We start from the raw sequence: 27,514 nt of genomic DNA on the forward strand, positions 1-27,514 counted from the left end.
ACATCAGAACGTGTCAGAACTCATCCTTCAGTACCAAATGACCCCATGCCATGCCTAACGCCTTGCAAATGTTCGTGAGGCTGTAATTATTTATGTGACTCCAGACGTAAGTCTACAGAGAGAATTTTCTTGTATTTTGGCGCCATGTAATCATTTGTAGCCTTCCACTGGAGGGGTTTCCTGTCCTTTACAGAGTTCAAATTAATACTCTCAATATTTAGCAAAGTTTAACTTGCAAGGCGTGAAGTAGCACAGATACTCACGTTAGCAGGAAAATACAAAGACATTGGTTTCTGTAGCAGCCTCAGCAGTAGCTCCTTAACACAGTTTTAGCTGCAGACTTGCAGGCAGGCAGGAAGAACAATGAATGGCTGAACAGATGGAAATGGCAGTGTCTTTGCTTAACCTATTACCGAGTGGAGTAACAGCCAATCATGGGCCAGAGAGCTCACAATGAGTTGGCCGGGCAGATGCAAGCCAACCTCAGCACCCTGGGTCAGGTTCACAGGTTTCTAAGATAAGCAAGTTGATGTCATTCTCGGGGTCTGCCCCGGGCAGCATGTAGTATTAACGAGGGGTGTGCTCCAACAATAGGCCAGACAAAGCCGACTCTCCAGCAGCTGCTCGTTGGGAGCCCAGTCATCAGGCAGCAGGCTGCCAACAAGAAACACCTGGCTTGGGCAGCCTTCGGCTTTTCCTCCTTGTTTTTCATGCGCGGAACAAAGAAGCCAATTATATTTTCAAGTCATAAAAGTTGCACGTTTCCAAAAAGTTGAGGCCATCCTCCCGTTCTATTAGCTTTTGGGTTTTGAGAAATAAAGGACATGAGGTGTGTCAAAGTAGCAATTCGCTACCGCAGTAATCCCTTTTAATAAATGAGTCCATAGTGAAATGGGACAGAAGGCTATAGTAAAACTATTTCCCTGGAAGCACCGGGAAATCCAAAGTATTCTTAGATATTGGTTAATTTGTTGCAAGGCAATAAAATGAAAAAAAAAAGGAGAGAGGTAATGAAAGTAAGACCGCAAGAGACAAAGGTTTAGGAGCTTACAATTTTAGAAAGTTCACTAAGAGCGTAGCGTAGGAAGATAAACAAGTGTGGTCCAACTGTGTGCCAAATGCGTCCTCTAAACTGTATCTTTAGACAAAACTATTTAACTTCAACCTAAACCACCAGCACAGCCCACCTTATAGTATGCCCAATAGCAATGTAAAATTCTTTTATGATGGATTCTAGTTACTCATGTCATTAAATAAAGGCTTTCATTATGTTCTAATATACAACATATTATACCTGTTAAAAGCATTTGATTTTTTCATAAAATTTGTTCAGATGTAATACTCAAATTTCAGCTCAGGGACAAGTTAACTTTACGAAGAAGTAGTATGGTGGTATTTTTTGAGGAATATAAAAAAATCGGTCCCCTCGGGGAGGAAGCTTCTTACCTCCTGATTTATGTCCAAAGTTCCAGACCGCAGTATTTATAATGCTAAGGACTACTGGCTTTTGAGGGCTGTGTAAGTTCCATCTCTAGTGGCCTCTGATTATTACGAAAGTTCAACCAAAATTTAAACACCATCAGGTGTTGTGTAAGGATCTCCCTGCTCAAGGAAAAGGAAAAAGACATCTACAGCTGTCCTACGACCTACTTCGGAGAAAGATCGCCGCCCCCCACCCGCCCACACGGGCGGGCATCCACTCTTCATTCCAGTGCCCATGAGAAGGGCGAAGGCGAGAGCAGCTTTTACGACTTTCTGATACAGGCTGAATTACGCAGGGCCCAGGCTTTTCCAAGATACAAGATTTGGGTAAAGCACCCCAAACCATCTAAATCAATCTCTCTTTACATATATACAAATACCGAGGATACTCACGATTAGGGTCCCTTGTGACTACTTGGGGAACAGGAGTATCTGTTGGGACTCCTGGCCGGTGGGGACTTAATTGTGACCACTCACGTGTAAATGAGATTTTTCCCCGTTTACAACACAAGAGGAAGAAGGCCTACTCTACATAGTTGAAATTTTTCAGTTATCTCATGGAAGAAAACATTCCTTATGTGTACTAAAAGCCTAAAAAAAAAAAAAAATCACTGTTACCGGAAATAAAATAAAAATACAGAGTATGCTTTAGATCACCATTGGTCTGTATTTTTCCTCCAAAGAGATTAATCTTTTATGAAAGTATATCATTCCCAAAATGTTAGAAAATTTCAAACCTGTGAAAATATTTTTTAACTGAACGTCATTATTATTAGGTTTGCATGTCACACTAATTTGTAAAGCAAAACTGTTCTTTTTCGACCAAGGGTTGCAGGAATGTTTCTGCCTTGGTTAAGTCTATGGTCTGATGTCAGAAGCCCGTTAAAGATAAAGCATATCTAATATTACAGTTTATTGCAAATTATAAGGTGAATTACCCAGAATTCAAATTTTATGTCTTAGGTAAACATATGAACATAGAAACGAAGAGAGTTAAAATTTATTTTTTTTAAGTGGTGTGGTGGTATTTCTTTTTGAAATTTTATGAGTAAAAGGAGTGAAGAATATAAGTCAAGGCCAGTCAGACAGTGAGTAAATGTACTTCTTTTGGTAAAACTGAGTTTGATTTAGTAACATAAAAATAAAACATATACATTAATGCAAAGTGATCCCAACAACTAAAACCTAATAAAACTTAAGCAACGCACTGATGAGATCAGAGACGGTGAGGTCAGTATTTACGAATTCATATTAAAACTTTTTTGTGTATAAAAAGTAAACTCTTTAGTATGAATTGCAAGTCTTCTCTTTTGCCCTGGGTTTTCTTCCCTTGCTACTATAGTTACTACTTTATAGCTTTAATTCGGGAGGAGGAGGAGGTATCTTCTCACTAATTCCAGCCACCGGTGAACACAAAGGAAAGAAAACTACCCAAGGGCTCAGCAGGAAGCCTGATCTCTAGTACTGGATTAAGCTTTTTTGCAAACAGCAAATAAAGGCAGTGATCTGAAAAAGCTAATCAGATCCTGCTGTGGTATTTAGACTACCTTGGTTGCTAGTATTGGATAATGTTAAGCACATTAAAACATCTGTAGGTGAAAGGCCCGGCTGGCTTCCCTAGTCACAGGCCCTGGTCCACTTCCCACCCTGGGCTGGATGGGCACTGCAGTAGAGGGCCGAGCTCGGTGGGCCCCGAGGACAGGAGAAAACCAGGCAGTGTAGTAGGGTTCTGGGCGCACACGGACATCCATCAGTGCCAATGGGTGTGTCTAATGTCAGGAGCTTCAACCACATGAGAGGACCTTGTACGTCCGCTGAAATTTGAACGTGAACACGTGGGCTTTGCCTCTGCTGTTGGGAATCAAGTCTCTTCATCACTGGTGACCCAAGCCCACTTCCTGGTACCTTTCTCTTAATATGGATTTGTTCCCCCATTAATATACAATCTCTCCCGATCCTAACAATAACACCATGGAGGCAAAATTGTTCTATCAAATTTCCCCAACTGTCCCCCAAAGGTTGAAAGGTTAAAATTTCAGCAAAACCTTTTATTATTTTTGAGAATTAAAAAAAAGAACCAACAAAAACCCTAATTTATACCCACAGTGTAAGAGAATGGAGCAAAATCAATCAGGTACTAACATGTGAACAAAAGTGCCCCCGGGCAGGTTTTATTTCTCTTTTACGACAGGGTGAGCTCCTCCAAGAGCCCTCAGCTCTTTGCAGTGTTCCTGTAACCCCCTCCACGGAGGCTGCTGTCAGCCGCTGTGGGCTGAGGGAGCTCCAGCCTCTCTGGCATGAGAGGCTCCTCCTGCGGGTCTCCCGCTCTGGCTTCAGCTTCCCAACTAGAGTGGCCTCCCTTGGTGCAACCCGCCCTCCGGCCTCTGCCCCTTCACTGGAGGATGACTTATCTGGTGGGTGAGTCTGGGAAGAGGAATTTTGTAAGCAAAGCCCGGCCCCTTTCCTCTGCACTTTTCTCTTTGGGATCTGCCCAGGCTTCCTTGCTCCCCAGCACTGCCTGAGATTGGGTGGTTAAAGCTTTCTAATTTGGAGGGTTCAACATCATTAAGCTCTTTAAGCTGGGCTCTTAAGTCACATCCTGCAATAGTTCCATCAGAAAAGAGCTATTTTGATGTCCATCTGCCTGGCTCCTTTGTCTATTTCTCAGGTGGTTCAGAACTAAGGCAGGAAAAACACCCCCTCGAACAACATTCAACAAAAATTTTGCTATAAAGAACTATTACGGAAAAAAAAGTGATAAAAACACTTACATAAATTAACTCTGATCAGACCACTTTTAAAACACATATGAAGGGAAAGGTTAAAAAAATAAAGAAAAAAATTCCGTAACAAAGAGGGAAGATAATGTTCCTCAAAATAAAAATTCTATGGGTCTGACAATCTTTCAGTGCCACATCACTAAGAGCAAATAAACCTCAATTCTCTTTAGGGTTCAGAGACAAACAGTAAATAAATCCACAAAAAGTTATTTCTTCCCAGTGGTCTAAAAAGAAAAACTTTTCTGCAGTCATTTTGTGGTAACATAACCCACAGCATAAGACTTCAATTATTTCCCAGTATTAACTTCCCATTCAGTATTTTTAAAAGTTCATTAAACAACTAAGTCTTTAGAAAGATGATCTTCAATTCTCATTAAACTTGTAAATAATCAAGGAATTTTAGAAAAGTGCAGAGAATATTAAGGACATCCTAAATGCCAATGAAGCAGGTTACTAGAACAGCTCATATATAAGGGAGGAAGGGAGAGAAAATTCATGAGGGAAAAAGGCCATAAATGATTCTAAAAGAGGTATAAAAAGCACATGATATCATCCATATTAATAAAATACAGTAAACTGAAACTGAGGAAAAGCTGACCAAAAGTAATTTTATATAAAATACAGACAAGACATTCTCTTAATTCTAACAACTTAATGAGACTTTGCCTCTTGTAGTAATGGTAATACTGCCAACCTCATCATCGAAGCCAAGTCAGAACTTAACTCTTCTCTCCTGATGCTGCGGACCTTTATGTCCCACGGTCTATGCCATTCCTCGCCTTCTACCTGGTGTGTGCTCGTTTGCGTCCACCATGCTCTCTCTGGGCTGTGCATCCCAGCTGAAAGCCGAAGTCGGGCATGGGGGCTTGTTCTTTAGGCATTAGATTAGTCTACTTAGCAAACTAATTCAAACACTGCTTGGTCAGGAGCGTTGTGAAAAGAGAGACTGGCAGAGTCAGGCTAGAAAGAGCATCAGATAGATTACAAGAAAGCTCTATCAGGAGGTCTGTCTAGAAGAGCGTGTCAGAGTGTACTGTGTAAAGGAACAGGAAAGAAAAGCATGATATGCAGCAAGCGATACAAAAGCAACTACAAACCGACTATCACCCAAAGTTCTTTGTTAATTAGGAGTTCTATCTAAATTCTCATTGATAATCAAGAGAGTGCCTTACCTACCAATTCTTTCTAAGATGGCAAAATGAACTGCTTCAGTTAATACTCCCAGAGGCCCTCACAGCAGTGATTTTAAATTCCTGCACACGACTGGATTTAGACAACTGTCCTGGTGTGCAAGAAACGGAAAACCACTAAGAGGCCAATACGATGTGTGGTTGTGTTAGACAATGCTGAGTGAAATCAGCACAGAGGTTTATAACAATTTCTCTTTATAGCGTTCTGTTCATATCAGAGGGCGACGTAATAATTTCAATAGGAAATTTAGCTTTCTGAGCACTGAGGACAAGATTCCTTCCAAATACAAATCACCATATACTATCATAAGTTAAATTTAGAACGTGAATAATTCTAAACAAATGCCAACACCATTCGCTTGTAAACTCGAACAAGGCGGGATGCCTGGGTCTTGTTTCCTGATGTGTCTCCAGGACCCTGCAAAGTGCCTGCCACACAGCAGGTATTTAGCAGGCATGTGCTAAATCAGTGACGGCATGTCCATACCTGGGTCAAAATCCCTTTTCCAGATTTATTTGCTCTTCCCTTCACATAACTTACATCCTACCCAAACACGAGTATTTACAGCAGTGCTTTATTTGGTTGTCATCTGGGGAGATTTAAAATACACCAATGCCAGAGTCTCATACCTAGAGATGTTTATTTTTGGACTGGCCATAGGCCAAGTGAGTCTAATGTGTACCCAAGTTTAAGAAGACCAGTGACTTACAGGATCTTTCTTCTAAAATACCTTTTTCTCCACGGCTTCACTTATTAAAATCCTACCCACTATTACCGAAGATTCAGCTAAGACCCCTCCGTCAGGAAGCCTTCCCTGGAACACAGTTAAATTTGTCTTCGGATTATTGGAGTTTTGCACAGGGCCGGGCACAAGGCCAGGACTTGATAAATGTCTGAGTGGTGGGTAATTCTGGGAGCAGAGCACACAGAAAGGCAATAAATATTTATGGAGAGAATGATGTGTGGTTGGTCCTCATTATTTGCAGATTCTGTATTTGCAGATTGGCCTACTTGTAAAAATGTATTTGTAACCTCCAAACTAATACTCGTGGTGCTTCAGAGTCATCCTGTGGACTGTGCAGAGAGGCGAAACATCGGAGTGGCCCGAGGACACATTCCAGCTGAGGCTGAACAAAGTGAGGCTTCGCCTCCTTGCCGAAGCTCTCATACTGTAAACACGTGTCCTAAAAAGTACCATCTAGCGATACGTCTTTCGCATTTTGTGCTTTCTGCTGGCGCACGTGCTGTTTACCTGGCCCCCAAGCCTAGCCCTGAGGCGCTGGCCAGTGTTGGTAAGTGCGAGAAGGCCGCGGGGTGCCTCACGGAGAGCAGATGCGTGCCAGGTGAGCCTTGTGGGCAGGAGATGGGGCGCTGCCGGCTGGGAGTTCGGCATCCATGCATCAACAGTACGACATAAGGTGTCTTTAAACAGCAACACGCGTACGACAAGGTTATGTGTTGATCGGGCCGTGAGAATGTTTTGACTCGAGGCTCACAGACATGGACTCCTGTACGTTCTCTGGGAGCCACGGGTCAGTATTTGCAGCAACTTCATAGAACAGAACTACAGTGAAAAACAAGAGTTGGGTGTCATTTCTCCCGCTCTTCAGAACTCTTAGAGAGCTTACTTGTAATTTTTAATACCAGTTTCACTCAGCAATCGGGCACCTCCTAGGGGTCAGGGGCTGGGGATACAGCAGGAACGAAGCAAGTCCCTTTCTGTCACCAAGCTCACCGCGTACTGGGGTGGGGGGGGGGAGACAGAATCTGAGCGACACATCCATGTCAGGTGATGGTGAGTGCGACAAAGAAACTCTGGGTCAGGGGAGGCTTCTCTGATGAGGTGACGTGTGCAGAGACCTGGAGGAAGCAAAGGAGATGTGCAGAGGAAGAGGGAGGACTACGTATGAAGCCCTGACAGGTGAGTGTGTCTGTGGAACAGCAACGTGGCCAGCCACACTGGTGGCAAATGAGCAGGGGGAGCAGTGGTAAGATGGAAGGCAGGAGGGCAGCCTCAGGAGAAGCCAGGTCATGTGGGCTCTGAAGGGCAATGCTTCTCAGACCTCACATAGCATTTGCACCGTGAAGATCTTGAAGATTCTCATTCAGGAAGTCCAGGCTGGGGTCCGAGATGCTGCATCCTAACAAGCTCACAGCTGACGCCATTGCTGTGGGCCCCGGGATCCTAAGTTGAGAAGCAAGACCATAGGTCACACTAAGGCCTTGGCTTATAGTCTGAGATGGAAAACTTCGGGAGAGTTTGAGCGGACAGAGTGATAGGACCCCTATGTTATACTAACGCCTTGTAAGCCTGGGTTTACTTCCACACTTCCAGTTGTGTCCCACTGATCTTCTTCCAGGTCTCTGCCTGTATCGTATATTAAGACTGTAGACTTAGAATATATTGGGAACCCTGCATGTGCAAGTCTTCTTTCATTACATGTTTTCTCCTCGTTTTCATATTTTTATCCTGGCTATTTTTACACGTACATGCTTCCAAATACTTTAGAATTGTTTTGATGGATTTTAACCAAAAAGCTGTTGGGAGTTTGATGGAGGCTGTGCTCCCGTAATACTTGCTTAAAAAGCACTCTGATTTGTTCAACTGTTCCATCAAGAACAATTTGGTACACACACAAATATTACTCAGCCATAAGAAGGGATGAGATCGTGCCATTTGCAACAACATGGATGGACCTGGAGGGTACGATGCTAAGTGAAATAAGTCAGAGAAAGACAAATACCATATGATTTCACTCATGCAGAATCTAAAAAACAAACGAACAAAACCGAAACAGACTCACAAACAGGAAACAAACACAGTTTGTTTACCAGACGCAGGAGGGTTGCGGGGGTGGAATAGATAAAGGGGATTAAGAGGTACAAACTTCCAACTACAAAATGAATAAGCCACGGAGCTATAATGTTCAGAAGGGGAATATGGTCAAGAATACCGTACTAACTTTGTATGCTGACGGATAGTAACCAGACTTTTCGTGGGGATCATTTTGTAATGTATAAACATATCGTATCACTATTGATGTACACCTGAAATTCATAGGATATTGTTGTAAATTATACCTTAGTAAAAAAGAACTTATTGAAATTTTTTCTATCTTTCAATACAGTTCTCTAGATTTCTTCATGAGACATAAATTTCTTACTAAGCTTGTCTTAAGATATTTTGCTTTTGTTCTTGCTGCTGTGAATGAAAGTTTTTTTTTCTTCTCTCATTATATCTACTGACTGTTACTATTGGTGTCCAAAAAAAAAAAAATCACTATTTTATTCACATAAAGCTTTAGTGAACCAGGTATCTCCATGACTCTTCATGTCTCTAGCAGTGCTTCATGGAGGATCTGGGGATTTTCCTGTATATATAACAACAGAAAATCATCAGATGGCCTCTTCCTTACCAATTTTTATATCTCTTACTCCATACTTTTATCTAATTACACTGTATTAATGGCAAAAGATTTTGCGTTGCTCCCAATATTGATGGGAACGCCTCTAGGGTTTTATTATTAAGCATTATACGGATTGCCGGTCCGGCCATACACACAGACATACAACATACATATACATCACCTCGGCCAAGTGCACCTCCCGGTACCTCACTTTTCTCAATTGTAAAAGAAAAAAAAAAGAATATGATTGTTTCGAAACCGAGTGCGCTAATACATATACAACACCTGGAACAATGTCAGGCACACAGTAGGCACTCAGAAGTGTTAGCTGCATGTCACTTTGTGTCTATAAACATCTACACATAAACACCCACACTGTCAGAGCCTTTGAAAAGTCATTTATAGAAATACATCTTCCTCCTACATGGAAGAGTTAGGAAAAAAATAAGGAATGTGGATGGCAGTAAGATATTAAGATGATCATACTTTCTTCTTAAACTAACATTGTGAATTATACTAATAGACTGTCTAACATAGAAACATGACTACATTTTGAGAGGATTATATATGCTGGTATTACCCCAAGAATTTTTATATCAATAATCCTAAGACTGGTTTATCACTCTCCTTAATGTATGTGCTTTGCCATATTTGGGCACCCCTATTTTGAGGTTAGAAAAGGGATATGGTATTCCACCCAAACTTTTTCTCAGTGACAAACCAATTGCTCAGTGTACCAAACAGAACTGGGCTAGCTAGATTGGGCCATGCTTTCCCATAAAGGCACCACGATTTCTAGAGATCTGATTTAGTGGTCTTCTGAACCTTTACTATAAATTCCAGGGAAGAGTTTACTCCAGCACGGGGTCCAAAGAAAAGAGGATGAGCAAGAGGAAGATGTTATAATTTATGAATATAAAAACCAACACCATACCATACCCTCTTCCAACAACTCAGTAAGCTGGACAAGGTATTTAATTGCTGTGTCTCCGTTTTATCCACTAGAAAACACACCACCAACAGCGTAGGGTTGTTATAAAGATTAAATGAGTTAATATACATGGTAACTTAGAACAGTGTTTGGCACATAGTAAATGCTAAATATTAAAGTTTACGGGAAAAGTGAAATTGTAAACAAAAAACAGAAAACCTGATTTTCATTATTTTATGTTCTCACTGATGTAATCCTAAAAGTTCTCTCTTTACTAATGACAAGAAAGAATATGGAGGCAAAGGCTATGTTGGTGTCCCGCTAGCTCTTCTCACCACGTGTTTATACAACCAAAAACTCAAGCCATTTGTAGTTCAAATGCCCCATGCTATGCTTTTGTTCATAATCTTGCCATATGAATCTTGTTAAATTAATAATTTAGAGCGATGTTTCTCAGAGGGAATGGGGGGGGTAACCATTAGTTTGGAAAAGCCAAACATACTGAAGGTGTAAGGGCCACGAATACCTCGGCCAGTGAAGATCATCAGGAGATGGTGATGGAAAGCCGAGAAGAAACATGGGCATCAAAGTGGTTGGGAGCCAGTGACTCAGAAGAATAACACTGGTCTGACAGTGGGCAGGAGTAAAGGGACGAGGGACAACATGCAAATATAATTAGGAAAAAAAGAAAAAAGAAACAGTAAGAGACACCTGAAAGGAAGCAAGGATTTTTCTGGTAGAAAATGAGACAACTGAGGTGGTGGACTGTGAAAAAGTATTTTAAAATAAATGGCTCTAGACAAGGGGCAGGCACCCCCTCCCACCTCTCTCATAACATAATTTCATTAACATTTTAATTTCTAGCCACAGAACTCTCTCCTCAAGTAATAAATTGCTACACTTTTCTGAGTTAGCTTTCTCCTAAGATCTAAAAGTTATTAACTACTGAGAAATTAAAGCCATGATGATTTTTTTCCCTTAAATAACTGCTATTTAACAAAATCTTCTATGAAAAAAAGAGATTCTTATGACCGAGGGATTTTACCAAGAGTAGTATCATTAATTACAGAGTACCTCAGTTCTTAGGGCATTTTTATATATAAATGTTAGCTAGTTGATCACATTTCATTTTAAAACTGTGTACATTTAAGAAGTAATACTCTGGTGTCAGGCAGGAAAATAGCAGCATGTTCCACGATTACCCAACCAAACTGGACGAGAGGTTAAGCCAGTACGCCGTGAACGGATGTGCTCACTCAAGAACCGTGTATTTGAAAGCCTGCTATGTCAAAGGAATAATACTGAGGGAAGATGAGAGACGGTATAAACACGCAGACAGGTGCTACCCTAAGGAATAGAAAACTGCACTAGGGAAACCAGGTAAACGAACATCTAGAATGTATAGGGTACGTCACAATTAATGCTACCAACAGCAGTATCCGTCAGGACAAGAGACAAGGACACTGGCTATGATTTGAGGTTTGGAGAGGTGGCATATAAACTGAGTGGAGACCAACGGGGACAACACAGTCCCACCCAGACTACGGTGTATGCACCTGTGCTTGGGGGAAGATGGGGAGCAAGGTAAGGCAGGGCAAGAAAGGATTTTTGCCCAGAGAACAACAGGATCAAAGGCCCAGAGATGTGAGAGATAATAAAATATGCAGAACACTGTGCGATTAATACTGCTGTCGAAGAGGCTAGAAAGTCGGGATATAGCTAGTTCATGGAAAGTTCTGAACGCCAGCCATACCAGAGTTTCAACTCTGCTACTGGGAAACCACTGAAAGTTTTTCAAAAAAAGGGAATGGTAGAGAGCACAGGTAGTAATGTCTTTGACATTGGCCATAGGAATATTTTTCTAGATAATGTCTCCTGAGGCAAAGGCAGCAAAAGCAAAAATAAACTATTGGGACTACATCAAAATGAAAAGCTTCTGCACAGCAAAGGAAACAATCAGCAAAACTAAAAGACAACCTACTGAACATGAGAAGGTATTTGCAAATGACATATCTGATAAAGGTTTAGTATCCAACATCTATAAAGAACTTAGACAACTCAACAGCCCAAAACAAAATAATCCAACTAAAAAATGGGCAGAAGACATAAACAGACATTTCTCCAAAGACATGCAGAGAGCCAACAGACACATGAAAAGATGCTCAACATCACATCATCAGGGAAATGCAAATGAAAACTACAATGAGATATCACCTCGCACCTGTCAGAATGGCTAAAATAAAAAACACAAGGGACAACGAGTGTTGGCGAGGATGTGGAGAAAGGGGGAACCCTCGTGCACTGTTGGTGGGAAGAATGTTAAGCTGCTGCAGCTACTGTGGAAAACAGTCTGGAGGTTCCTCCAGAAGTGAAAAATAGAGCTACCCTACCATCCAGAAATTGCTCTACTGGGTATTTACACAAAGAATACAAAAACACTGATTCAAAGGGATACATGCGCCCTATGTTTATTGCAGCTTTATTTACAACAGCCAAATTATGGAAGCAGCCCAAGTGTCCATTGACAGATGACTGGATAAAGAAGATGTGGTGTATACACAATGGAATATTACTCAGCAATAGAAAATAATGAAATCTTGCCTATTTGCAACAACATGGATGGAGCTAGAGGGTATAACGCTAAGTGAAGTAAGGCAGTCAGAAAAAGACAAAACTGTATGATTTCACTCTTCTGTGGAATCTAAGAATCAAAACAAAGGGAAAAAGGAGAGACAAACCAAGAAACAGACTCTGAACTCTAGAGAACACACTGCTGGTCACCAGAGGGGAGCTGGGTAGGGGGAGGGGTGAAGCAGGTGATGGGGATGAAGGAGGGCACGTGTTGTGATGAGCCCCGGGTGACGGATGCAAGTGTTGAATCACTATATTGTACACCGGAAACAATATTACACTGTATGTTAACTACCCTGGAATTAAAATTTTAAAAAGGTAATGGCATATTTCTACCCACATTTTAAGAGGTAATGGGAAACCCCCAAGAGTTTCTGGCAATGCCAATGACATGTTTCTAACTACATTTTAGGATGATAACTCCAGCTGCATTAGTTTGGGAGGAGGGGCAAGAAACCAAAAGATGCATTAGGAAGGTATTTACTAGTTCAAACAAAAAGTGACTGGTATCTAAAGTTATAATGGGAAAAAAAAAAAGGAATAGGATATATTATCTAAGATAAAGCCAATGGGTCCAGACAAAAGATAAAGAAGTAGAATAAAAATATTTTTAAAAGTATTAAAGAAATTGATGGCATCAAATGACACAAATACACTGCAAAATGATCGAGAAGAAGACACTGGGTAAAGGCATCCAGTGGCCCCGGAGGGAGCTATCTCAGTGAGATGAAGAGAGGGATGGACAGCAGATGTTCTCAACCAAGTTTCTGGACCATACACCCTCTTCTTGGGCTCCTGAAGGCTACAGACCTCATTCCAAAGTAATGCTGTTAAATATGTAAAATAAAAACACAGACGGCATTACAAAGAAGCCTAATACAGTAAAATATAGTCATCGAGATAAGTAAAAATTGTGAATTTAGTGACATATATTTTTTTTTATGAACACAGGAAAAGAACAAGATGAAGGAGCCGCTCTAATAACTACCATGATTTTGAAGTAGCTAAAAGTGAAAATGGTATTTTGGAGTATTTACTTCAACTGTGACACGACAGGAAAACATTTATAATTTCTGCAGGTGATAAAGTCATACAGGCTGTTATTGATACTGGATTTATTACATTCATAATTGAGGGAAATGCTCAACTTCAATGAGGACAGGAATATAAAGATGTAAGTTTTTACCCTGTCCGACATCACAAAAGGCCCCCGTTCTACCCACGGGTCCTCTGGGGAACCACAAAATGCAGGTGACAAGTCCCAGCTCTGGAGCAAGTGTGTGAGGAAGAGGAAAGGATAGCTCATGTTTTCTTTTAATAAGTTAGACAGGAAAGATGTAAAATAAAGATGATTGGGGTGGGGGGTATGTTAGGGAAGGATAAGGTTTTTTTTTAAGAAGTGTAAGCCAGGAGAATGGATTCGGTGGGGCAGAGAAAAGGTGTGCACATCGGTCTATGAACGAACTGAGTGTAAGTCTGTTAAAATCACCCCAACTCTGCACGCCTTCCCTGCCTCTATGCGACCCAGGGGGCCAGGAATGCCAGGAGTCAGGACCAGAAGTCAGGAAAAGCATCTCTGGCAGGAAACTGAGGGGTCGGCGGAGGGGGGCGGGGGGAGTCATTTTCTTTGCTCTCCCACCTTCTCTTCTGATCCATCGTCAATCTTTTGTCCCAGCCCTGGAGATACCCACAGGCTTAGCGCTGCCATTTAGTAATCCACTCTAAGACTCCTCTCATAGCTCCTTCCAGACTCCCTCCACCCAAAATCAAAACTCCCAAAGAAAGATCAGTGAGCATACTGGGATGCTTATATGATTAAAATAATTATTAAACATCTGAGTGTGAAAGATTCTTGAGGAAGGGGTAAAGGTGCAATGAGTATTATTAGGACAGCTTGTTAAACCAAATGACTACCTAGATAAAGAAACTGATGAAAGACTACTAAATATAGGAGTCTTAGCATACTGCTGGGCCCTGGACCTCCTTCCTTGTCCCTGCACCTTTCCTCCTCTGCGCTGGTGTGTGTGTGTGTGTGTGTGTGTGTGTGTGTGTGTGTGTACACGCCATGTGCATGTGCACAGAGAAAAGGGGTTACAGAGAGGACTTACTTACTCCGTTTCCCACTCTTAGGAGAGATTCCTAACCCACTTGGTTTGGTAAACAAAGAGTTACTTTACTGGAAAGCACAGCTTTGGCAACTTTGGAACCAGTATTTCTAAGATAAATAAATAATCTTCTTATTTTATTTCCAGTGCTGATTATTTTCTCAGTGATCATACAAAAAGCAGAGTGAGAGGCTATCACACAGTGGGAAGAAAATTAGTTCAGGATTTTGTTCAAATGTAAATCCAGGTGGAACTGTCCTGCTTAGAGGAGGTGCTGATCAACAAATAAGTACTCAAATCTACTGAAATGCACATAAAACTGAAGCGCTCATTTGCTACCAAGGTGGGAAGTAAACACTTTGGATCTACCTGCTATTCTGAAGGATGCTCAGGCCCAGGACTCAGCACCCAGCAGCACACTTGCCAAACCGGCATTCTGGCTTCTGGCTGTCACTCTGGAGCTCCAAAGTGTTTCTCCACCTGCCATGGCTTCACTCAGGTGCTCTCGCAGCATGGGGCGGTCTCGAGGCTAAGTGGCACTTGCCAACCTGGCACCTGCTTCCCAGCCACGCAGGCCAGCACTAAAACTTCCTACCTCAACCCAAGTCACAACAGCGATTTTGTGACATTTTCCCTTACAAGTGGATTCCTAGTGTTTCTTCAAAATCATACTCTAAACATGCTCCCTGTACTCTGAATCTAGTCTCTGTGCGGACATTGGGACCAATCAGCGGCTCTCTCTTTAATGCAATCAGAAGACCTCAGAGAACACGGAACAGTAGGGAGCTTACCAGGGAAATAAAAAGGCAGTCATTTGAAGCATTTTGTTCTCCTCCAGAAAAGAAGAGTAATTTGTTAATTTTCTCACAGGAATCACTAGAATTGCCACCATTCCCCGTATTTAAGAATGTGGAGTAATTTCTATGATTCTGCCCTTCCTCTTGGCCAGTTTATTCATCCCATCCATAAACAGGTCAGGAAAGAAAAGATAATTTTTATTTCCAAAGCTTTACAATCTTGAGGGGGACGGTGGGGAGGATTCGGAAGATGCTCCCTGTCACACTATTCAACTGATAAAGAGCACAGTGAGGACCATGGAGAAACCACAGCCACTGGCTCAACTCCCACCCCCAGGATGTCCTAGCAAACACACAGGAGGGGAACACACCAGGCCCAGAGGTGTGCAGATCCAGGAGCAGAGAAGCCCCATTTAAGGAACTCAAATACTTCTAAAACAAACTGGGAAATCAGCTTATTTTGAAAGTTAACACCATCCTATCCTTACACAAAGATGACAGAAAGCCCCGACAATCCAAAGCATTAGATTTACTTCTCTCATTCATAGGCCTTAAATGATGATGATGGCATCAAACTCTAGGGTTTATATGAATTTAAGCAACAGCAGTGTTAATAAAAATGACCCTTATCTCAAATACAGAGTAATTCACCACAAAACTGCCTGACTTCAAAGTTCAGAAACAGGTGGACATTTGCACTAGACCACCTTTTTTCAAGGCATTTAGTAAAAACCCAAACCCAGAGAATGGAAATATACTCTGGCCATGATACACAAGAGAGGAGTTAGCAGCAGATAGCCAAAAACAAGTTTTAAAAACCAATTATCTATAAATTAAAACTCTCTCCCAAAGAACTGCATAGTTAAAGAAAAATAAAAAATAAAATTATAATCTAGGGGATGTGGCCAAACTGATACTCAAAAGAAAAATTAATGGTATGACTGAATTTAATATTGGAAAGGTTAAAATGAGCAAGCAAACCAAATAAAGGTGAACAAAGGAATAAAATTTGAAGCAGGAATAAATAAACCAGGAAGCAAAAAAGAAAAAGTAGAACTGGTTAATAAAATGAGGAGCTGGTTCTGAATGCACGAATGAACGATGAATATCCTAAAACTGAGACCAAGAGGTGGGGAGTTCTGCAAATACATAACAAGACAAATGTAAAGTTCAATAAAATGGAAAGGATTCTCCCCATAAATCTTCATGCCAATAAATTAAGAATCCATAATTAAAGCTGACTTAAGAAAAGTTTACAAGTGTCGATACCATGGAAGAAATAAAACTGTGCAAGATTTATATCCTCTATTCCATTCCTGATAAAGGACGCTATACCTGTAGGTTCAATGGGTGTGTTCTAGCAAAACCCCAAAGCACCCAGCTTCACTTAGATTATTTCAGGGCACTGAAGAACATGGAAAGCATGTCAGTGGCTTAAGAGGCTACATAATTCTGTTGACGAAACCTAACAAAGACGGCACAGAACTAACCAAATATATGCCTAACCTTACTTACACTATCCACAAGAGCTCTACAAATAAGAAAGGTAAATTACGTAGTGTATTCAAATTGTAATAATACACATTAACCAGGTGGATTTTAGTCTATGATAATAGATATTTCTAATATTGAACAACTTCTTTTTTTAAAAGATTTTATTTATTTGAGAGAGAGAGAGACAGATAATGAGTGGGGTCCAGGGGGAGGAGAGAGGGAGAAGCAGACTCCCCACTGAGCAGGGAGCCCGACGCGGGGCTCGATCCTGGACGCCGAGATCATGACCTGAGCTGAAGGCAGATGCTTAACCGACTGAGCCACCCAGACACTCTTGTTAATTCAATTCACTCCATGTATTAATTAAAGGCTCATGAACTGGATTGGTTATGGAAGAGGAATGATAGAGCAATCAAGAACTTCTAGATTTTTGGTTTGAACAGCTGAGAAGAAGATAACACTTACTGAAGTGGGGAAGGCTTGGAAAGACACAGATTTGGAAGGATAAAAATTGTTTTAGATAATTTTCATTTCAGATACCAATAGCTAGACAAATGGGGCTGTCCCAAGACAGCCGCATAGAAGAGAGAGAGAACGTTGGTTGTCATTGGCATGATGACGGTATTTTAAAATACAATAATGGATGGATGGAAGACTAGAAAAAAGAAGAGGCTCCAGGACCAAAATTTCAGGAACCTGATGATAGAAAGAGACTACCTAGATTTGTGAATACCCTATTTTCATGTAGCACATATTGCCATACTTGGTCATCTTTTTAAACATGCTAAATTAGAACTTCAGTACAAAATCTATCTAATAAAAACCTCACGACATCACAAGGTGGTTTTCCTGCTAACCACTGAAAACTTCAGGTTTAGTAGCACTGTCATTTTGGGGATTTGTAAATTATTTGAATCTTTTCTGAGGGGAAGTAGTTTTCAAACAGTGCTCTGAAAAATGCTTACGAGGCTGAATATGGAGGACACTGGGACCCTGCTCCTAAGATTTCATTTGAATAAAAAGTTCTATTCCAGGAGTAAAAATTGTTTCATTTACTTTTACTCATATTTTACAAATATGATGTAACAGTGGGCAATAGTGAAAAGAATAGGTCTTGAAGTGTATATCACTGAGACAAGGACAGAATCATTAAGTACATTGAAAGCAGTAATATTTCAGCCTTGCTGAAATTTAAGATTTATTTAAACTGACTGCACGCTCAATTAAAAAGGAAGAGAATATGAATTAAACACTAAAAAAATATTTTTGAAGATGTGCCTAAAAGATACTTAGGGATTTAAAACTTTAATGGAATCCTCCCATAAAATATAAATCTATTTCCAAGTTTCTCACATTTAACTTTTGTAGTTATTTGCTGGAATATGTGTGTGAGTGTGTGTGTGTGTGTGTGTGTGTGTATGTAGGGGACAGCTATGTATGAAAACAACAGCCAGGGCACCTGGGTGGCTCAGTCGTTAAGCGTCTGCCTTCGGCTCAGGTCATGATCCCGGGGTCCTGGGATCGAGCCCCGCATTGGGCTCCTTGCTCTGCGGGAAGCCTGCCTCTCCCTCTCCCACTCCCCCTGCTTGTGTTCCCTCTCTCACTGTGTCTCTGTCAAATAAATAAATAAAATCTTAAAAAAAAAAAGAAAACAATAGCCACTGACATTCAAAAAGTGAAATACCAGAAAGGAAGTCCCATTAAAATCAGAAATAAGCCCAAGTGCCTACTATCAATCAACACTGTTCTCTAACTTCAACTAATGCAATAAGAAAGAAAAAAGAATTGAAATACTGAAAAAAATTGAATTATTACATCACAAATTATTACATAAATTATTACATTACCATTCTGAAAATCAACAGACTCAACTGAAAAGGTGATGGAACTAAGTCCTACAATTTAACAGTACATAAAAGAGTTCAGTAAGGTAGCTAGATGGTTACTTAAAAATGAGTAACTTTCCTTTATACCAGCTATGACCGGGTATAAAATATAGGTACACCAAATCACAGAATATTAATAAGGGGAAATCTCACTCATAATAAATAATGGTAGCTAGCATCTCTCAAGGACTTATGCTTCAATACACATCACCTGTTAATCTCCACCCCATAATATTAGATGATGGTACCATGATTACTGGTCCTACTATCACAATTTTACAAAAAAACTGAGGCTTAGGGGAATTATAAGAAAACTGTCCAAGATTACATAGCCAGTAAGTGTCAGAAAAGGAACTCAAACTTAGTCTGACTCTACAGAATGAGCTTCTTAGCACTGTTATGCCCAATCTTGTCTATCAAATTAACAAAGATAGGCCGTGTGGGAAAATGGTGACAGGTGCAAAGAATGGACTCACTCATGCAGTGTCAATAAGAATATAAATTGGTGTAACTTTTCTAGAAAGCAATTTTCATGACCATATCTAGGAATTTGTTAAAAATAGAATCAATGTGGGGCGCCTGGGTGGCTCAGTCGGTTGAGCTACTGCCTTCGGCTCAGGTCATGATCCTGGAGTCCCTGGATCGAGTCCCACATCGGGCTCCCTGCTCAGTGGGGAGTCTGCTTCTCCCTCTGACCCTCTTCCCTCTCGTGCTGTCTCTCATTCTCTCTCACTCAAATAAATAAATAAAACTTAAAAAAAAAATAGAATCAATGTGTAAAATGATCAATATACATGGACACTTATCACACTGTTGTTTATAACAATAAAAAAGACTGGTCACACTCTAAATATTCAACGATATGAACTTGATTAAATTGCAGGAGTTGAATACGGTGAATGCCATTCAGCCAATTAAAAATAAGCACTTTAAAGGATATTTAATGACACAGGAAAACATACTGAATGAAGAGCAATAAATAAAACTACATACGCGTACACATTTTTTAAAGGATGTGTTTAGGGGCGCCTGGGTGGCTCAGTTGTTAAGCGTCTGCCTTTGGCTCAGGTCATGATCCCGGAGTCCTGAGATCGAGTCCCACATCGGGCTCCCTGCTCGGCGGGAGGCCTGCTTCTCCCTCTCCCACTCCCCCTGCTTGTGTTCCTGCTCTCGCTATCTCTCTCTCTGTCAAATAAATAAATAAAATCTTAAAAAAAAAAAAAAAAAAGGATGTGTTTATATTGACTAGAAGATTTTAAAAATGAAAACACTGATACCAAAACTATCTCTAGGTGAGAATTATAGATGATTTTCAGTATCATTTTCGATGTTTTCTGGATTCTAAAAATGTGATAAAGTGAATGTGTTAAGTAAACTCAAAATTTAATTTTAAAAGATAAAATGAAGTAGTCAAAATTATAGAAATGTAGTTTAGAAAACATTTCCCCCACTTAAAACTTTTTTTCCCTATGCATGTTATTGCCAATTTTAACATACTTTTATGCCCATGACTTTTATGTTGCTTAAGGTACTTTTCTATCGCAGCAACAACAGAAATAATACCTAGTTTATCAAAATAGATGATTTACTGCACATCTTAAGCCTTTTAAATCTGTACCAATCATTTAAAATTACAGCAAAATTCCAGAAAGTATCTAATACATAAGATCACCATCCCAGTGAGGCAATTAACAAAAATGACAACGCAAAGGTAAAACAAAAAATGTCTAAGTCGACAACAAGGAGAAAGCCTCAACTATATGGGAAACCGGCTCCCTGTGAGTATACAATAAAAATCAGCTTATAAAGTAAAAGCCAAGATCTGAAACAGACTAAGTCACAGAATAAGGATAAAAATAAGCCCACATAATTTTGAATAGTAAATGAGTACAGATGACTAAGAACGAAGAACAAAAACTAATTTTAGCTTCACCCTAAAAAACATGAAGTGATAGATTTGAAAGCCCTTTGGAAAAATCTAAAATATAAACGGACATATTAAAAGCAATAACAATAAACTTGATCTCACAGAATTTTTATATCTGGTAATCCCAATTACTCAGGACACGAATTAGAGCCTCTGAATAAGTAGACAGAAAAGCAAAACAGACAAAGCCTCTGTCCAATCAGATCAGTGGATACCGCTAACTCATTTTATAATAACATCGAGCGCCTCCCATGCGCCAGGCACTTCTACACTCATTATCTTGATTCGGTAAAAACAACCCTGCAAAAGTACACAGTGTTTGATGGGTGAGAAGTCAAAGAGAAACTGAGGCTTGCCTCAGGTCACAGGCAGGAAGGGGCACAGCGGAGGTGCACATCCCCATCCACCTGCTTGCAGAGCTCCCACCGGCTTTCCCTGTGCAGCCTCATCTCTCAGTTCTCCAACCTAGACTACCTGAGCATCGTAGAGACCTTGAATCGCTGCCTAGACACTTTTATTTTAGACATATTAGCTGTTGTCATTCAGTTTCACAGTGCACAGCAGCTTAGAAGGAAGGAGTGACAACATCAGCAAGGAACAGCTAACAGCAAGGAGAAAAGACCAAAAAATTCATTGATATAAATCAATGTAAATCATTAGGTCCTGCTGCCCCCACCATCTTAAAAAAAAAAAGCATAATAAGTATTGCTCTTTAGTTTAAGATAAACCAGAAATCTCGATAACCTTGGCCAAGTTAATTAACATCACTAGGCATCAGTTCCATCACCTGGAAGACAGGCAAAACAACAGTATAAATCATACAGAATTGTTGCAAACTATATCAGATAATGTAAGCAAAGCACTTAATACTGTGCCTGACATAGAGCTAGTGTCCAATAAATGTTAGCTATTATTATATTGACAACCAGTGACATTGTAAGCTGCCTATTATTTGAAGGTAGAAAAATATAAAAATTCACACGCAAAATTTTCCATTTAAAATAGTTAAGATGGGGCGCTGTCTGGCTCAGTACGTAGAGCATATGACTCTTAATCTGAGGGTCTGAGTTCAAGCCCTATGTCGGGAATGGAGCCTACGTAAAACAACAACAACAACAAAGAAAAACAAAGAAAAATAAATAGTTGAAATGTCCTGCACTTGAAAGACTTTAAACGTTCTAGAAAATTCACTTCTATAATATCCTTGCCCTGCTAAGTGGGATAGATAAGGTTAATGGTATTTTTAGGAGGCAAATGTGTATGGCCCCTCAAGAAATCGCATTACACATTCTAGGGCACCTAAGTGGATAGGTCGGTTAAGCGTCTGCCTTCGGCTCAGGTCATGATCCCGGGGTCCTGGGATCGAGTCCCGCATCGGGTTCCCTGCTCAGCGGGAAGCCTGCTTCTCCCTCTCCTGCTCCCCCTGCTTGTGTTCTCTCTCAAATAAATACATACAATCTTAAAAAAAAAAAAAAATCACATCATACATTCTAAGCAAGCTTTTAAAGTTTGGTTACCAATTGTGGTATTTGCTCTGAATTAAATATTGTGACCACCTCTCAGCCATCTACAGGCTTTTGTTCATCCTACCCACATCAGCAGATTCATTTTAAGTACTATGTGGCCTTTAACAATAAATCACATTCATCAAGAGTCTACTATGTGCCAAGCGTCCTACAAGATTTGGTCGACAACAATGTAGACCACCAAGTCCCTGCCCTCAGGGAACCTAAAACAAGACAAAAAAAAAAAAAAATCCTAGGCATAGTAAAGGTACTGTTACCAAGCTTTTGTATTATCAGTAAATCCTTACGACAAATCTATGCTCTGGGCAGTATCTTCTGTTTTACAGATGGAGAGCAGAGACACAGAAAGCAGAAAATAAAGAAGAAAACAGTTCACCACCACCAAATAGTCAAGGCTCAGGGAGGAAATATATTGTATTTTGAAAACACAAGGGAATAAGCAAATAATTTTGCCTGAAGCTGGGAGACTATAAAACGCTTGTGTTTTTACTTAAAAACCCAAGTAAAAATTCTGTAAAGTATACATATGGGAATAAAATACAGGACAGTATTTATCCAAATATTTACATTAGTTATTTCTGGGTAAGGAGATTCCAGGTGGCTTTCATTTTCTCTTTGCTTTTTCTTAATCAACTTGTACTACTTTAACAATTTAAAGTATAAGAAAAAAGAAGTCAGCATTAAAATTAGATATTAATGTTCATCTAACAAACTGTCAAAAATTTAAGAAGTCAACAGTGCATTCACACATAGGATGACAACGTCAGCAAGGAACAGCTAACAGCAAGGAGAAAAGACCAAAAAATTCATTGATATAAATCAATGTAAATCATTAGGTCCTGCTGCCCCCGCCATCTTAAAAAAAAAGCATAATAAGTATTGCTCTTTAGTTTAAGATAAACCAGAAATCTCGATAACCTTGGCCAAGTTAATTAACATCACTAGGCATCAGTTCCATCACCTGGAAGACAGGCAAAACAACAGTATAAATCATACAGAATTGTTGCAAAACTGTATCAGATAATGTAAGCAAAGCACAGATGTCTCTCACTTTTTGCTAATAGGTGTACATATCCACACAACTTTTCTGGAAGGCCTTTTGGCCATCAAAAACCGTAAAGCTCATTCTCTTTGATCATGACATCTATGAATCTTAAGAACACAGATGCAGAAAACATTTTTTTTCTCACTGGGATATTCAACTAATGTATTATGATATTAAAATATTGGGGAAAAAACAGATGTCTAACTGAAATAGAATAATGATTAAATAAAGTGACATGTTCTTAGGAAGAAAATACTTAAAAAAATAAAAAATAAAGAAAAAATATTTCAAAGATTTATTTTAGAGAGACAGAGAGAGAGAGGGCGCAAGCCGGGGAAGGGGCAGAGGGAGAGAATCTCAAGCAGACTCCCCATTGAGCGCAGAACCTGACCCAGGGCTCGATCCCAGAACCCTGAGCTCATGATCTGAACTGAAATCAAGAGTTGGACACTCCACCAACTGAGCCACCCAGGCGTCCTGTCCCGAAATATTTTTAATATCATGAGAAAATCCTTAGTGTATGCTAACTGAGGATAGAAATGTGGGATGCAAGGCTCTGTAAACAGTATCATTCTAACTATACAAGAAAAAGATCTATTGTTTGATAAACTCCCATGAATAAGGAGGCGGTAAGCATTACACGCATTAATACAGGTATGGCACCTAGAACAATGACGGGCACAATTAAGTGTTATCTACTGTTACCAATCTTGAAAGTACAAGAGTAAACTAAGTAAGGTCTAAGTTGAGGCCTCAACAATGTGATGTGAGCCAGGCAAAAGGTAAAGGGGACTAGGGGAAAATGTTCCCGGCAAACAGCACAACCTTGGGATTTTTCTACTTTTTCCCTATCCACCCTTAGGGATTTGATAATTATCTTAAAGGCAGAACACTTTGTATTTTCAGACATCTGCTTGTGGGCTAGTTCACGGAGCATTAAGAATTACTGTCAGTGTTGTGATATAGAACAATGTACACTATCCTTTGGGGGGATTATCTTCTATTTTAAGCAAGTGAAACAATCCTTTGCCAATGTATAGAAAAATTAAAGAGAGAAATCCATCAAAACGTTGTTAGTTATCTCGGGGTTACAGGGGTTTTAAAAATTGTTTACATTTCTCTACCTTTTCTAAGTTCTCCACAATTAAGTACATTACATTACTACAGTTGGAGATAAATGTTGGAAAAATCAATAAAAGCCACTACTCATAAAAAACCTTTGAGGTTTCCGCCACAAAAAAAAAAGTTCCCTTTAGTAGAACTACATTGCTGTTTAAACATATGGCATACCACACTAAAACTATCTTCAGGCTTATCTTCTTATGGACCTAAGCAACCTGCTGAAAAGACAAGGTCCTTGCCTTCCAACAATTTGGTCAGACAGGATTTCATGTTGTCCTGTCACTGGAGTACTTTGTTGAGAAAAGGTTAACATACCTCTCTTGTCTTCCAGACCCATAACGCTAATTATCACGCATCTCTTAATTTCCAAACGATGTGTGTCAACATATGTACACACAAGGACACGCTTTTTAGGGAACAAAGTAAAAACTGGATCACAGGGAGGCAGACCTGCCCGATGGGTAAGGGCATGGCTTTTAAAGTCAGACAGCATGGGTTCAAACTCCCTTCTGCAACTTTCTAGATGTGGAACTTAAAGCTATTTAAACTCCTGTGTCTGGGTTTCCTCCTCTACAGAACAAGGGTAATAAAAGCAGTGCATGAGCATGGTGCCTGGCATCTCAGTGCCCAGTATATAACAGCTATCATTATGTCAGCCATAAAAACTGTAGAAAAGATAGGGACCTTATAACCTCCACATTATAGATCTGAAAGTCATCTTTATGCCATCAAGTACCAAAATTACTACATGCCAGACAGGGTGTACTTTTCACATGCTATCTGATTTAAATAGCTCAAGAATCCTATAAAGTTTTCTTTTTCAAGATCCTGGAGACATATTCTGGGATGAAATAGAGTACAAAAATCATCTTCTCAATTCATCATTTCTCTGAACTGTCACTAGGGAAACAGCAGTAATAATTAGAACATGTTTTTTGGTAAATCTTAAAATCCAAGCTTTGTGAAGTCATGAGATTTTCTACGTTGTAGGTCCATGAGGAATGTTAGCACTTAAAAATACAAGTTTTTTTTTTTTTTAAACAACATTTGGTAGATTTGAGATCAAACCCCAGAATCTTAGTATTTTTAACTTGGTTTTACTTCGTTTTAAATTTGGAAACCTGATTTAATACATTTTTGTGATTCCCTGACCTTCTCTCAATATTTCTCTTTCCAATAAAAACTATATCCCAAAACCATGTTTGCCACTTCAATCACTCACTACTCCTATCACCTACTTAACGTTCCAGACACACTGGCCCACCCACTCCCTGCTTTCCTTGACTCACGGCATAATTCCCTTGGAAATGACTCCTATCCAGCTCTACCAGCTTGCATCTTACCTTTCAGACCTGGCATGCAGCCTTCCCTACTACAGTATCTGCATTTCTTATTCTTTGCTTGTCCCACTTAGTACAGTTCACCTAGCATTATGTTCTATCTGTTCATAATATCTCTTCTTTTAGAGGTCAGGGGCCTTATGCAGCACCTAGATCGATACTAAATTAATTATCTGCTGAGGGAATAAAAGCTTACCAGGGTCAAGTAAGCAACAACTGCAGATTAGTTTACAATCCTAAATTCTAACATTAAAAGGATAAAAACAGTCTCTTAGTATCTTACATTCGTTTCTTTAAAACTGCTACCAAATCAGCATGAGAGAATTCTTCCAAATTTGTCTACAAAAACAATGAAAAGCCCAGAAAGAGTATAAAAAGATATAAAAGGGCATAAAAATGGTATTAAAAGTTATAAAATGATAGCAACACTTTCACATCTGTTACAGTAATTAAAATTAATGTAAAAACCATCCTGGTCTGCTAGAATGAAAACAAGGTAACCCAGTTGTAGAATGAGGAAAATATTTTAAAAATAGAATTTCCATGAAGCACCTGGGGTCCAATTTGGCAAATGTAATCCATGAAAACATAGCTCTAGAGAAGCCAGTGATAGAAAATAGGATGTTTTTATTAGTCTTGTAATTAAAACAAATATGTAGTAAAAGGAAGTGACTAATAAAAACTCCCATCGGCATACAAACATTCCAAGTTTCTGTTTCCTATTCTTCAATATTTTCCATTATAATAAACTAGTTTCATTAGACATTCATTATCAAATGCAGTTTAAAAAATACTGGCCTTTTTGTTGTTGTTTCGTTAAAAAGTTCATTTTACTTTGCTTGTAATGTTTGAGTACTTTAGTGATGACCAGATAGATGCTTGAGGTAGAATTTAAACGTACTTTGAAAGTAAAACCCATTCTTTAAAAATACTCAAACATCTTGAATTATAGATACACAGTTACTAGATCATTCTGATATTTAAGGGTACCTTCAAATAGACAGGTTTAGGTAACTTAAAAAAAGAATGCCAAACTGGAAGAAAACAAGTGAACAGAGGGGTAAGATGGTAAGATAATTTTACAAATATTTGGTGAAGATATGTTTATAGTAAAACATTGGATGATACCATTAAAGCAACTGCTATTAAAAGTAATTTATATGTGAGTGATTAAATAAATGGAAGTCATACCTTCTACAACCTAAATATATTAAGACTTAAATATATATATATATAGTATGCTGTGCTGCTGACTTCTTGTGGTTCTTGGAAAAGCCCAAAAAGTGTTTGAGACATATCCACTGCTTTCCGTTTTTGATATTCACTAGAAAAATTAAACGAGGAAATGAGTAAAGAATTGATGAACTTTGCCAAATTTCTAAATATACTAGCCCCAAGTGTCTCTGTAACTATTCTAAGATGGTTTAAAAAAAAAAAAAAATCTGAATCAATAAGCGCCTCACCGGCCTGGGGATACTCCAACAGTCCTGCAACCAATAGGAAAACTTTCCCTAAATCTGGATTCGTATTTCATCTCTTTATCACCAAACACAGAGCACAGACCAGTATTGTTAACGGTTACCCAAATGGCAAGACTCCCAGTCAGAGTAATCAGTACTTGGAAGCGAAGGCTGTTTCTGAAGGATTTTAAGGGGTGAAGGGGGAGACAGTTTCGGGAAGGAAAGCGGGGCTCGCTTCTCCAAGTTCGATCTGGAACACGTCGGTGTAGGGGGTTGAAAATGGGAAGCAGCAGCCGATCTACCATGAACGCGGAGTGAAAATGGGGAGTGCGCCCGAGCCTGCGGGGTGCGGAGCGCGGGGCGCGGGAGGGACGAGGACGGGAGAGGGCT

General features: G+C 39.7%; 1 protein-coding gene across 7 annotated transcripts in view; it reads right to left on the reverse strand.

The window, feature by feature from the left end:
- The window catches only part of ZC3H12C (zinc finger CCCH-type containing 12C), a 74,407-nt gene that overhangs the window by 46,018 nt on the left and 875 nt on the right, over positions 1–27,514 (reverse strand). For 3 of the 7 annotated variants that reach the window (XM_081799529.1, XM_081799527.1, XM_081799530.1), the window contains exon 2: positions 264–7,017. The exons of 3 other annotated variants lie outside the window; for them this stretch is intronic. In XM_081799529.1, coding sequence (XP_081655655.1) covers positions 264–287 — 24 coding nt within the window. In that variant the 5' untranslated portion in view covers positions 288–7,017. Of the gene's footprint in view, positions 1–263 lie in introns of all 7 variants that reach the window. One more of the 7 variants, XM_081799526.1, reaches the window with a different exon arrangement.

Source organism: Leptonychotes weddellii, chromosome 11 (genome assembly GCF_054177405.1).
Source record: "Leptonychotes weddellii isolate Sample4059 chromosome 11, ASM5417740v2, whole genome shotgun sequence".
Taxonomy (NCBI): Eukaryota; Metazoa; Chordata; class Mammalia; order Carnivora; family Phocidae; genus Leptonychotes; species Leptonychotes weddellii.